This window comes from Thamnophis elegans, chromosome 4 (genome assembly GCF_009769535.1).
Source record: "Thamnophis elegans isolate rThaEle1 chromosome 4, rThaEle1.pri, whole genome shotgun sequence".
Taxonomy (NCBI): Eukaryota; Metazoa; Chordata; class Lepidosauria; order Squamata; family Colubridae; genus Thamnophis; species Thamnophis elegans.
In genome coordinates this window covers 95,424,379-95,438,998 of record NC_045544.1, presented here as the reverse complement: position 1 = coordinate 95,438,998, position 14,620 = coordinate 95,424,379, and the positions used below count along the sequence as shown (strand labels likewise).

Genomic DNA, 14,620 nt, shown 5'->3' with positions numbered 1-14,620 from the left:
ATTGCATTAATCATTCACCCATTGATAAATGCAAAGGTGTTCTTACATCTATTTGGCACCTTAAGACTATTCTCAAAATTAAATCAATAATTAGCAAAAGCAGACAATAAATTAAGAATGACCAATCAGAAATAACTATTATTAGACGTTTATATCCAATCGGAGAAAAACCTGTGTTTTTTCTATAACAAATCAGACAAAATCAAATATTTTATAGTTGTGTTAAACCCTATGTAAGACGATATGATACACGTCCATGTAGAGTTATCAAACAAAGGTAATTACGATCATAATTGAGCCTAAATTTATAGATGTAAGTCATGCCGGTTGTTAAGTGGGTCATCATGTGACCAATCTGATTTTACTACATTTTTCTTTTACAACAATGGTCATTAAATGAAACCACTGTCTGTAATATACTTTCTTATTCAATCTGCTTTTGGATTATGGATTTCCTCTCTCAGAGAGTCAGATTAGGTAATAATATTTCTTCAGCCCTTATTCTTAACACTGGTGCACCCCAGTGTTACAGTGTTGAGTCCCTTACTCTATACTCTTTATGTGCATGACTGCATTTCCACTCACACTAGTAATACTATTACTAAATTTGCAGATGATACAACAGTGGTGGGACTAATATCTATGGGGAATGAGTCTGCCTATTGAGATGAGATGGAATGGTTGCTTTCGTGGTGTGGAGACAATAACTTGGTCCTTAACACCAATAAGACCAAGGAGCTTATAGCGGACTACAGAAGGAATAGATCAGACATCCAGTCTTTGCTTATCAATGGAGACCGAGTGGAGCGAGTGGCCAGTTTTAAGGTTCTGGGTGTTATCATAAAGGAGGACTGACCTGGGGCACTCACACTGCAGCACTGGTCAAAAGGCCCAACAGAGATTATACTACCTGAGACTTCTCAGGAAACAACAACTGAATGAAAAACTGCTGGTGACCTTCTATCACTGCACCATAGAGAGTATTTTAACTTACTGCATCTGTGTATGGTTTGCCAATTGCACAGTGGCAGATAGGACAGCACTCCAGAGGGTCAATGGCATTGCCCAGAAGTTCATTGGTTGCCCTCTCCCCTCTTGGAAGAGCTTTATAGCTCCCACTGCCTTAAGAAAGTTCAAAACATTCTTAAAGATCCATTTCATCCTTTTTTGAACTCTTACCATCTGGCAGACGGTAAAGGATAATAATAACAAGGACAAATAGGCTGAAAAAAAGCTTGTAATCCAGGGCAATAACCATATTGAATTCTATGGTATAGTGCAATATCGGATTTTCAGTTTCAATTATATAGAAAGTAAAGGATGTATGTTTGTGTTTTTATTTTTACAGTTATAACGTACACTGAAGACAACATTTAATTTCATTGTACCATGTGAAATGACAATAAAGTACAGAAAAGTAAAGAAAGTTTTTTTTTGCTAGAAACCAAAAGTAAACACCTGTTTCTGACAAAAAAAAAATCACAGTAGCATAGTTCCTATAAATGTGGATGTTTGCCAAGCACCCAAAATGTAATCACATGACCAATAGGGGCAGCCATTGACATTTTGAAACAGGATAATAAGTATCGTGTTTTTTGGAGTATAAAACACATCTTTTTCCATCAAAAAAGAGATGAAAATCTGGGTGTGTCTTATACACTGAATACAGCATTTTTTGCCTCCTGAAACCCCATCCCCTTCACCAAAATGGCTGTACATAGCCTTTAGGAGGCTTTCAGAGTGCTCCTGAGGGCTGGGGAAGGTAGAAATGAGTGAAAAATGGGCCATTTTTTGCTCAATCTCCCCCCCCCCCCAGCCCCCAGGAGCACTCTATAAGCCTCCTAAAGGATATTCATGCCCTTTTTTTTGACAAAAAACGGACCATTTTTGCTCATTTTTGTACCCCCTCCCCCGGAGCATTCTACAAGACTCCTAAAGGCTATTCATGCCCTTTTTTTGAAAAAGAAAAAAAATGGGCTCAATTTTGCAAAAATGGGCTGTTTTTGGGAGATCTGCAGAGTGCAAAACCTTTTTTTTTTAAATTTGCATCTTCAAAATCTTGGTGCGTCTTATACTCCAGTGCATCTTATACTCTGAAAAATACGATACATTTTTGGAATAAATTGTAACTTTGAATTGCTGCCAAGTGATCAGTTATACATCAAGGATTACGTGTATGGCCATACAAATATTATGAACCCTAGACATCAAAATAGTTTATTGTTAATATTATTTTTTAAAAATGCCTGTGAAACTTTCCTGAAAAAGCAGTTTTTGATACTTTCTATTTGAAGTTCCATCGATCTAAAGCACCCTATACTTTATACATATAGCTTCAGAACATTGGTACTATATACAGTATCTCCTTATTACAATCATACCTGTTGAAAAGCCTTTTCTGCTTGATGATCTGCATCAATAACTTGTTTTTCAAGTTGCTGCATCTATATAAAGATATAAAAATATGAGATGCAATCTTTTGTGACAGTTCTCAGTGAAAGTATTACCGTAATAGTCATGAATAGGTTTTGTATGGAGTTGAAGGTGTCCAAGGGATTAAACTACACTTCCTAAATAATTCTTAAAACAATATTATATAAAGTATTTATTGCCAACATTTATAGGTAGATGAACGTATACATCAAGGACCACACTAAGTCACCCAGAGCGTAGAATCCATCTAATTTTCACTGCCAAGGAAAGGCTCCTGTTAAGGAACAAGCATAATTTTTAGGAAAGTCCCCCTTTCTGTTCTGTTGGAAGCTTTCTAGTGGATTAGACAATTAGTTGAATTCCTTTCAAAAAAGGCTGAGCGAGCTAAGCAACATACGGCATTAAAACTGTCTGTTTAATTTAATAGTGGATGGGGAGAGGGAGAATTCCAGCAGAATTACATTGTGAAAACTTTGTCACAGTTCTGCTTAAAGATCACTCCTTTGTGTTCCTCAAAGCTTTAGGGGAAAAAGTGCTGTTGACAATAGAGGTTCTTAATAGCATTTGTGCAAAGAGATAACGTTTGAGGACATCGGTACTTACTGCACCTAGTATTTACATCCTGAAATGGTTCCATTTGTTTTGTCCTTAGCTCAGATTTTAACAAATTTCTTTATTTGGAATTTGGAAGTCGCAGGAGGTCAATGGCACATTTCTGGTATACACAGAGCAGGCATAAGACTACTGGCATACATAGAGTTTTGCTATTATATTTCCAATAATAATCTACAATTACTTGAAATGCATCAAGGGATTATGGGTACAATTTAATCCTGGTGCTGACCAGTTAAGTTTTATATGGCTCGGCTCCTGGTTATGTAAGGGACGATCTTCTCTGGATAGAACTGGAACATATTCTATAAACTGAGAGGAATGCCTTACATTCCTTCCTTTTGAGAGGGAAGAGGCTTAGGTGCCACAGAAAGCCTTTTCGGCCTCATCACTTTGGAACACCTTGCTTGGCCCAGGATCCAGATGGCCCACACACTGTCCTATCCTCAGGATGACACTAAAGAGTTTTCTTTAGGTAGGCACTCAAAAAATCAGTACAGCATTAATTCAAATCATATCATTAGCCATTTTTAGAATTTGGGATTATTGTAATTGTGGGATTTCACAATTAAATCAAATATACTTAATCAAATTGCAGTTTGATTAAGTGTAAACCTCCTACAGTCAGGTAATTGAGATGGCATAAAAATATTGCAAAAATAAATAAATTTAAGAAACTGTATCCTAAATCTTAAGGGAAAGCATTTAGGTTCATCCCAAAACACCCAGACATTGGAGTCTCCAAATATTTGCTATAGCTTACAATTTATTTGGAGAGTCTTCTGGCCTATCGCAAGGCCTTAAAACAGGGTTGTGTCACTGAGGTTGGCATGGCCCATTCAACGGCTGTGCAGATTTTGTTTGTCATTTGTTTAGTTTTTACTTTAGCTGCTGATTACATTTGTATTTGTAGAGGGTAAAGGAAGATGACCTTGACAGAGCTATGCTGGCTATGTTGCTTAGGCAGTCCATGAGATAACATTTCAAAGTAGCTCAGAGAAGAACTGAACGATAAGGAGGAGGAGGAGGAGGTACAGTACAATCAGACTTGCAAGATTCTTTTATAGCCAATCTCAATAAAACACTTTTAACCTTCCTGTGCAGCTGATTTTCTGGTCTGGTCTACAACCGAGGCTGAGATTAATATTGTTATTGTTATATGTTCTTGTATTTTAAACCACTGTAAACTGCCCACAGTCATGAATTTGAGATAGGCAGCCATACAATATAAATGGAAATAAATAAATAAAAAAAACTCAGAGAATCTGGAGATTACATGTTCCTCCTCCTTTCATTAGATTTCCCATGGACACTCTGCATGATTCAGTTTTCCCATCCAAGATTTCAATGTAATCCCAAATTCTGTTATAGAAAAAAATTCACTCCAGTGCCTGTACTTCTCTGAGAATGAGTCATGCAGTTAAACTGCACATTTAGAGTTTAAGGTGGAGAAAAGAAAAATGCCCAAAGCAGGATCCAGCTAAAACATTGAACAAGATACATAGTCAGATAATAGTCCTCAACTGGTTAATAAAAGAAACCTGGGATTAAAGAGTGATTGTGTCAAGTAAATATGTTAAGTAGTTTTGCAGAACCTCAAAGTATGCTTTGCTTAAGTCAGCTTTCTGGCAGCCTGCATAAAACATTTTGTGTAGACTAGAAATATACTTGAATAAACTGCTGTATGCAGTATGCCTACTGCTGTAAAAATAATAATTACATACAAAGTGTTCAAACTATGTCCCTCCCCAAAACTCTGACAAAAGTTTTATTATGGATAGTTGCCCTGTCATAGGAACTGACGAATGGGTCTGAACAGGCAGACCTAAAAATTGTTAAAGCTTCTGAGAAGGCGACTTTAAAAGAGTCTGCTGATTCTATTAAAGTAGCTTAATGCCAACAGGTGGATGAAAGTATTTCAAGCTCAAATCCATTTGTGTTCTTTATGCTTAATGCCTCTTCAGCTAATGGATCAAATAAAATCATTGCTAAGTATTATTCTTTAAGTCATGTAATTAACTTCCTAAGCAGAGTTATAAACAGTATCAAGATTTCCAGTTCTGGCCCACCCACCTGATAAATATAATTATTCTATGTTTGTGTGCTCTGGCTTTAGCCCCTTGAACAAAGGAAAACAATAATATATACTGGTAGACTGCTAAATAATAACTGCTTTTAATAACCAGAGACAGGTATTAAAAATGTACCTCCCTAAATGAAATTATTTATATAGCAGTTAGATCAGAAATACCTGATTTTGAGTGGTAATTCCAATGTAGAAAGCTGTATGTTTTTATTGTCTTTCTTGACCATCTTTTTCTCCTTATCCTCCTGTGTAAATACCACACGTTATGATTCAGGCTTCTCTTTATTAGTCTGCTTCTAATAATTTCCTAATTACATTTTCATCTTTAATCTTCTCTTGATTTATATTCTTGCTTTGTTTTTCACCAAACCAGCCACATAATCATCTTCCATTTTAAACAAGATAAACTCTTATTCCTATCATTCTCCATGTTCTTTTATGTCCTTGTTTTTTCAACTGGAGAGAACATGGACATTTACAATCTAAAATCACTTCAAAACAGACAAGAAAATAAATTAGATTATGATCAGCTAACAGTTAAATGGCCAATTCACAAAGGTGGCAGACTATATGTGTCACATAAAATTCTACAACATTAAATGTGATGAAGTGGTTTTTGTCTGACAGCAGTACAGAAACATAAAATTGCTCAGATTGATCTGAAAGCACAACCCGAAAGATGTGATGCATTTGTAATAAACCCCTAGAACAGGTATATCAGAGAAAACCACAAGCAGCTGTTTTTGTTTCCTAATCAACAATTGTAGATACATTTCCTATGTAAAATGATTTTAAATCAGCCCTATAGGTCTGCTGAAGGAAGCACATTATATCTCATTTTGTAAACACGCTTGTGTTTTAGAAAATATATGAAAGATCATTTCCTAGTGTGCTTGGAGGCTTATAAACTGTTCTCTGGTTTCCTGATGATGGGCTGTTTTCATTTGCTACCTTAGGGCCACTACAGGCTGCTTAAAATCAGAAAGTTTTGGGTAGCACCTTTTAAAAATACTTTAAAGCAATAAGTATCACCACAGGCATGGAATGACTTGCTTATAACCCAACAAAATAATATTTAATTTGGGAAGAGACCAAGAAAAAACCTCTAGAAGTACAGCTTCTTTCTACTTTGCCTAAAACTACCAAAGAGTATGTGTGAAATCAAACTTGATGTGAACAGCCTTCGCCCGCGCTTCCGCGCCATTTTGGGGCACTCAGCTTGCCGGGCTGCCCCAGTCCCCACCAGGGCTGCAACGGTAGCAGCTTCGGGTGATGCTAGCCTGGGGGAGGGGGCCGCCCAGCCCAGCAAGCTTTGTAGCCACGTGGCTGCGAAACTTGCAGGGCTGCACCCTCTTCCCTGCCGGACTAGCGTGGCCAGCACACGACGCATCCGGCTTGCGGCCATGAATTTGACACCCCTGGTCTAGTAATAAGTGCATAGTGAAAAAATGGGACTAAAATTAAATATAAAAAATCAGACAATAGGTACAACAACCAGCCTTAGAATTGATAATCATGATAACAGAGTTATATATAGCTTCTGCCTTGTAGGATCAACCATCAACAGTAAAGGAAAAAGTAGTCAAGAAATAGATCACAAATTATAGGAAATTGATTTTTTTGAGCCTGTAAAAAAAAACTTTTTAAAAGCTTTGCATGTGCACTTTTAATCATTAATTTAATGATTTAAAAGCATGATATGTAATTCCATAATTTTAGTTACTGTAATAAGCAGAAATGAATCAAAAGTAAATTCTTTAGGTTCATTTCACATAGACATTATGGTTTATAAACCATGCTTTATGACAGAATGGTTATCTTTAAAATATTATTATAAAATATATTATATTATTATAAACCAATTTCCGGTTTGCTCGTAGGGTCGTTTTTAGTCTTCCGGAGTCTTCAGGGAAGCCTCCGGAAGGCCCTGAAGGCTCTGGAGGGCTTAAACCAGCCCTACGAAGAAACCAGAAGTCAGTTTCTGGTTTGCCCGTAGGGCTGGTTTTTTGCGTTCCGGAGGCTTCAGGGAAGCTCCTGAAGCCTCTGGAGGGCCTCCTGGGGGGTGGGTGGGTGTGAAAGGCTGTTTTCGCCCTCCCCAGGCTCCTATAAAGCCTCTGGAACTTGGGGAAGGTGAAAAAACCATGCAAAAAATGGGGGGGGGGTCGCGCCTGTCATGTGCGCATGCGTGCTGGAGTGTGTGTCGCACATTACATTATGGGTGCAGTTTGCCCGCGCTCTCCCCGCTTATGGCGCGTGAGCCAAAAAAGTTTCGCTATCACTGCACTAGGCTCTCCATGGCCTTCCCCACTCTGAGATACCTCATACACTTAACGAACTGCGCATTAATTAGCAATGCATGGACGAAAGTAGGGAGTGATCATGTTTAAGGTACATGATTCACTCCTACAAATCCTTGGATTGTGAAAGTAATTGGCAGGCTCTATTACATTTGTAACTTGAGGATCTTTTCTATTTCTATTTTACACTACTCCACGCTTGTTACAATAGTTATATAATAATGTACTGGGATTCTGTGAAAACAAATCAAACACTGAGAGGTTATCCTCTTTATTGCCCACTGCACTAAATCAATTATCAGTATTATATTTGAATTGAGCCAATGAGTTATTAGAGTATTTTCATATAGGGCTATGCTATGATTCAGAAATATTTGGAAAATGTGCTTCAGAGCATGTGGGATTGCAAATGTAGCATCTGTCTGCAAGGTGTCTGCATCTTGTCCAAGGACTATATGTTTTACTCTCTGCACCTGCTATGTAATCCTGGGAAAAGACACAGTTGCTTTAAAGAGTTCCAGACAGGAGCTATATTCATGCTTCCATATGCTCCAAAACACCTTTTTGCAATCAATCTGAAGCACTGCACAGCTTTATTTTGTGTATTTTTCCTTGACTGGAAAGTAGTAGAATATTATAAAATCAGCCAAAATGTTCTTGGGCAAGGAAATATTTTTTATATTTAATTGTAATGATGTATAACACAGGTGTCAAACTTGCTGCATCACATTGCGGTCACATGATGTAACACAACATTTTCCCCTTCGCTGACCTGGGGTGCGTGTTACGCATCTGGCCCGTGAGCCGCCAGTTGGACACTCTTGATCTATAACAATTCTTGCCAATTTGCTTTCCTAAGCTTTGCAATAATGTCCCTAATCACAATACAAAAATTACAATAGAAAATACCAAGCATATGACTATTATCAATCATTTATGACCCAAAAGAATTGAACCGATAAACTTCCTTGCCTAACTGAGCAAGGGCAGTCAAGTGGGCAGTAATTTAGAAGTCTTGCAGAGGACTTAAGATTGACTAAAATTTGAAGAAATGGCCAATAGCATATTTTTATAACGTGGCCTTAAATTGGTTTAAAGACTTATGAATATAATTAGTTAGAGACAGCCAGGATGTGACGTACGTGTTGTGCACAGACTTGATCATTAGCAGCTAAAGTAGCAGAACTTAAGTGGGTTCAGCTATTTATGTTTATGGACAATGCATGTACAGTATTAAACACGCAAAACAGATTTCCAAAAAGCAGAGGAAAATATGCCAAAGTTCAACTATTCCAAAACACCCGCTAATTATTAAGCAAACATTTTTCTCTAAATTTAGACCTAAGTTCTTTCCTATAGTTAGCAATATAGTATAAATATGTCCATTCTCTCACTTGTCTTCCAAACCCTGCCTTACAAAAGATGCCTTTATTTGCCATTTTGAGTCTTCTCTTTTAAAAGACAGAAATATCATTTTAACCCATCACTTTTCCAGTTTCCATATGGTGAATAAGTGATATTGTTCTCCTTCAGTGCCAAATTGTTCTCAATGGAAAAAGATAATCTGATGCTAACTAAAATAAACTGCAAGAAAATATGGAGAGTAAGTTTGAGGGAGAAGGAATGCTGAGATTTTTGATTTTTTTGCATCCATATTTGTTATTTAGCTCGTAAGTCATCAAAGTAAATGTTATTCTAAAAACAATTAAACAAAATTATACAAAAATCAACTGAGAAATAAACTTAACATATCCAACCCAGCTGATATACATTAATATTACTGGCAGTTTAAAAACAAAGTTCATGAAAGTCACATATGCAAGCTATTTTCATTCCTGAATACTGTTATTAAAAGAATTATTTCTAAAGGCCATTCCCTTCTGCTTTCTAATTTATCTTAATTCATACAAGCATTATACAATGTAAAACAAAAGAATCATATAATCTTTAGCTTTACAAAATCCATTCCATTCCAATATACTAACAGAAATTATGGCTTCTTCTTTAGGTTTATAATAACCCAGCTATTAGGGTATGGCCAGTAATATATGGGTAGGTTCATTTAGTGGCTATAATTTTGACTGGCAACTTGGTTATTAAGCAAAGTGATTGCTAGGTGAAATTGTGACTGTGCTTTTTAAATCTTACTTCAACTTTCCTTTGCTTTACATACATAAATGCAAGAATTGGTTGTAGATTTACTTTTTCATCTCCATTGTAACTACAGGGAACAGGGAAGTCACTAAGTGAGAGCTACCTGCATACTGGGTAGGTGTCAGAGGCTATACAATTTATGCCTTTCCGATGAGGCCACCATTTAAAACTAAAAGCATTGCTAGAGATTATTCTCTTCCTATGCATTTATTCTACTATTAATCCTCTTTGGGGAACATCTAAAATCCTACTCAACTTTGTATATAACTTTTTATTAAGGATTTTGATAAAAATTGTAAATAACTAACACAAACTATTTTTTTTTAAAGAAAGAATAAAAAGTGCAGGAAAAAATAAAAAGAGAGAAAGAATATTTTATAAAACAGACATGACTTCCAATCTTCATTACAACAAGTATAGACAAATTTACTGGCTGTAAGGTTACAAAGAGATATCTCTTCAATTCATATCCCATCCATTATTTTAAGAAAATCCATAAAACAATAATTTTTCAATTCTGGTGTCAGCAAAAATTCGGTAAAAGGCTGCCAGAACTTTGAAAATAAGTCTTATTTTAACCTTGATCAAATGAACCAATTTTAAATTTCTTCTTAATATACTTCTAACAGATTTTTAATTTAGGTCATTCAAATACTATCATAGTATTTGATTTGTTTTAATTTTTCCTTATTCCATTGCTCAGAATTTTTCAAGGGTTCAACAAACCTTTTGTAGCTCCAATAAGATTTTTTTCCAGGTCATTCTCTTGGTTTTTCATTTGCATTTCCCTTTAAATTTTTAACATTTCAGCCAGTTTCTTTTGTATATCCAATAAAAAGTCATTTTCCAACTCATTCTCTTGGTCTGTCATTTGTACTTCTACTTTTGGTAGACAAAATTTGCACATCTGTCATTCTCTCATTGACAGCATTTGGACATATTTTATCCATAGACTCAGGCATTATAGTTGATATTGTAGCTACAATATTTCTTGCTTCATTCTTCAAAGATATAATTTAATATTTCCAATGTTACAACATTTTGGGTTATTTTGTAAATCCCAGCTAACAGCCCCCCCCCCCAAGTTGGCCTTGTATTTTTTTCCTTCTACTTAGAATCTAGTCCCCTCATGTTTCTAAAATCATAAAGTTGCTTATATTTGTAAAAAGCCAAGAAAACTAAGTCTGTTTTCCATGAGAAGCTATTTATGTATAATTACTTCAAAAACCTTAGAGTAAATGTTAATATTCCAAGTTTAACTGGATCCTTAATCCATTTGTAATTTCCTTAGATCTAAATCTTATTTAGCTTTTTGCCATACTTGAATTTACAGTTTCGGTAACTTTTAAAGTTTGTAATTACTTTTTCTTTTGTTCACAGCTGAAGCTAAACTCACCTGGTGACTTTTCAAACTTGTCCTTCTGAAGGCCTTTGATAACTTTAAAATAGTTAATAGTTAATTTCTGAAAGTGAGGTTTGCAAACCTACTGTCCTTTGAAAGGCTCTATTGTGGTTATAAGAAATGGTTAATTCCTTCCAGGGATGGGCTTTAAAAATTTCAGCAATGGGTTCTCTGCCCAGTTGTTGGTGGGCATGGCCATGGCCATGGTGGGCGTGACCTAGCCAGCCTCCTACACCATGGTGGTGTGTGTCTGTCTGTCTGTGTGTCTGTGTGTGTGTGTCTGTCTGTGTTTCTGTGTGTGTTCGCATTCCCCAGGGTCTGGAGGCTTTCCTTGAGCCTCTGGGAGGGTGAACACTGCCTCCCCTGGGTTCCAAAGGTCCTCTGGAGGCCAGATGGGCCCTTCCGGTCTTCCGGAACTTCCAGGAGGCCTATTTTTCCCCCTCCCCGAGCATCTGCATGGCCCAAAACTGGCTGCATGGAGACTTCTGTGCAGCGAAGGGCGGGGTGAGTGGGGCCAGCCAGGGGTGATATGGAGGTTTTCCAAACTTGCCATAACATTAGCCACAGTTCTCCCGAACCCGAGCGAACCCATAGCAGCCCACCCGATTCCTTCATTTCCTGGTGCTTAAACCACAGATACGGCTGCCCTGAAGTTTCCCATCCTCTCCTTATCTGGATAAATTCTGGAGAACTGGTTTCCTCACCAGTTCTTGATCTTTGCCTCAGTCATCGATCTGCTTTTGTGGAGACATCTTCAATTTTCCATTCCTCCACTGGAAGTCAAAACTTATTCAACTTTGGTTGACAAATAAATATTGTCTATGATTCCTTATACAAACTATACTTTTCTTCATGTTAGAATTTATTAATTTTGCATGATATAGCAAAAGTAGATAAACTGCTAAAGAAAATTCTTACTATAAATTGTTTGTTGTTTTGTTTCAACTTCTTGAGCATTCCCTCATGGATTGCTTCTTTACATTTGAACACTAAAGAATCTTGCATGTTACTTGTTCTAATACTTAGCTCTGCTACAACCTGATGCCTCTGATATTTTGGAGCCAAATCCCCAATCCCTTGGTTGATGAAAGCTGAAATTCAAAACACCTAGGCTAGCTAGACCCAAATTATTATTTACTTATGTCAGCAATACAACAACATAAAAGGTGGTGCTGCCATTTTATTATTGTATGTGGTTGATGAACTGAAAAATATTTAGTATTAAAATACACAAGTGATGTATATTTCTATTGTTAAGTGCCAAATGTCAATTCAGACATTTCCTTAAGCAGAATATTTTCTTTTTATCTGTAACACGTTAGATGAAACTCAACATTAATAAAATGAAGCGATTTTAACTCCATGAACATCTGAACAAGTTATACTAAAACCATTTCCTAAATTCTACCCTGAATTCTTCCATTTAAAACGTCACAACTTCTGCTTAGATATTTAAAAAATATTTTCCTTTGCATTTAATTTTTTAAAGTATGCTCTGATATGACAAAATGAAAAAAAAGAGCCAGTTGCCACGACCTACTATTATTTATATTTCTTTGTCCCATTCTCAGGGCCACATTGATGTACTATTAAACATCTCACATGTCAAAACTATGAAGCAAAATACATAACATGCCAAGTGGAAAAGAGAGAAGAAAAGCGTGCTTGTGACATAAGGCATTCACTTAGTTTTTATACCTCTCCAGATTATCAGATGTTCATGATCCACTTCTGACAATTTAGGAAAACGTACGTATTAAACTGCTTAATAAGATTAACCTGGATAGCATAAATATATGAAGTAAATGAATAAATGGAGAATATTACCTTTCTTTCAAAGAAAACAAAGTTGTGCAAAAATTAGATAGCAAATTATGATAAAATGACAAAAAAGGCAGCAGAGAGAAATCATAAGGATTTTGTTTTAATGTGTATGCTTATTTGAGGAAACTCTAATTAATGTTTTAATGTCCTGAATTAAGAAAAAAATCATATTCTAAAGCCTGTGTCTGATTAGATTTGATTCACTTACGGTAGATGCATTTTTACAGCCTTAATCAGCTTATTCATTTTAATGAGTAGCCAAGAAAAGGCTTATTTTCTCATGTATTGTAGTAGTAGTAGTAGTTGTAGTTTATTAGTCTTGTATGCCGCCCACTCCCGGAGGACTCCGGGTGGCTTATCTTTTTTTTTTTTTAATGTAATCTATATGTAGACAGATCATGAGTTTTCTTGTAATAAATATTTTGATTATTTTGAAGCTATATGGCAGCTTTATTTTCTTTATAATCTTTTGCTGGTTTTCTATGGCCCCTGGTTACAACAGTAATTCTCCCCAAAAATCCCATCAGACGGAACAGTAATAGATCCACCACTATAGTTCAAACAACTACATAAAACTGTTTCTATGGGACAGGATATATTGAACAAATCCTAATGAACAACCACACTGTTCATGAATAGGTAAACTATTTGAAACTGTTTATTGTTTCAAAAGAATCACATTTTACAAATTGATGCTGCTCACTTATCTCAATTCTGTAGCACCACCACCCTACTAATTCAATTTTCACCTCAGGTGAAAAAATCTTGCAGATTTTCTGGTAGTCCCTGTATTGCTTTCATTGGAGGATAGAGCTCTGTTAACATATATATCCTGCTCCTTAAACAAGGATGCTGTCTGAAGGATACTATACTATCACCAACATTGAATAACATTCAACGTTAATTCAGCAAAGTGCTGTATATAGATACAGATGTGCTATATCTACTTTTTCTCCTTTCATTCAATGCTTGACCTGCAGCTTTATTACTTACTTCCTTTCATTCTTTTTTTTCTTAACATATATGTTTATTCACAAGAATAACCTTTCCTCATTTAATATTAGAACCTAATCTTACAGCAAAACATATTTTTCAGGCATTTTTTCAAGACAGTTATTGCAAATTCATGCCCTTTTCTCTATAAAAAGTTGCTTTAAAGTAAATAGTGATTATTTGCAAACATATAACGTGTATTTTAAGCATGCCCTGTTAGGGCAACCAGTTAGATATATATGTAATAATCCAATCCAACTCTAGCTGAAAATGTAGGCATAACCAGTTGTGCCAGAATGTGCTCTGCATTTTTATATGCGTCTTCTTAAAAAATAGTATTTACATACACTGATGTTCTTTGTTCCTGCTATATATGTAACTGATGAGTCAGATTTATCATTTCCATATATTCCATCTCCATAATATCCAGTTTCCACAGAAAGGAAATATTACAGGTAGTACAAATGGTCAATAACTCATCAATCTCTTTGCTTTCAAGATCACTGACTCACCACCCTTATGTCCAGACTCCTTGATTTAATAAACAACATATGTAACTTCTATAAAACCTCTCAATTAATTAATTAATATTTGGCTATTCAAAAGGGTGCAGGGGAGTTCAAACACTATTCTGAGTGTTTATTGAAGAAGGCAATCTGTTTGCCTTCCAAAAATGATTATTTGAAATAAGGAAAGGTCATATTTTTATATTGAGGATGACCTTAGATTCTTTTATCCACCCTTACATGTACTGCATGTACAAATGTATGGTGACATATAAATATTGAAAATAGAAAATAGATCTAGAGAAGCATTTTT

General features: G+C 35.9%; 1 protein-coding gene across 1 annotated transcript in view; it reads right to left on the bottom strand.

The window, feature by feature from the left end:
* The window catches only part of PLEKHH2 (pleckstrin homology, MyTH4 and FERM domain containing H2), a 57,888-nt gene that overhangs the window by 38,065 nt on the left and 5,203 nt on the right, over positions 1–14,620 (bottom strand). Inside the window, 1 exon segment of the mRNA XM_032215061.1 lies at positions 2,382–2,444. Coding sequence (XP_032070952.1) covers positions 2,382–2,444 — 63 coding nt within the window.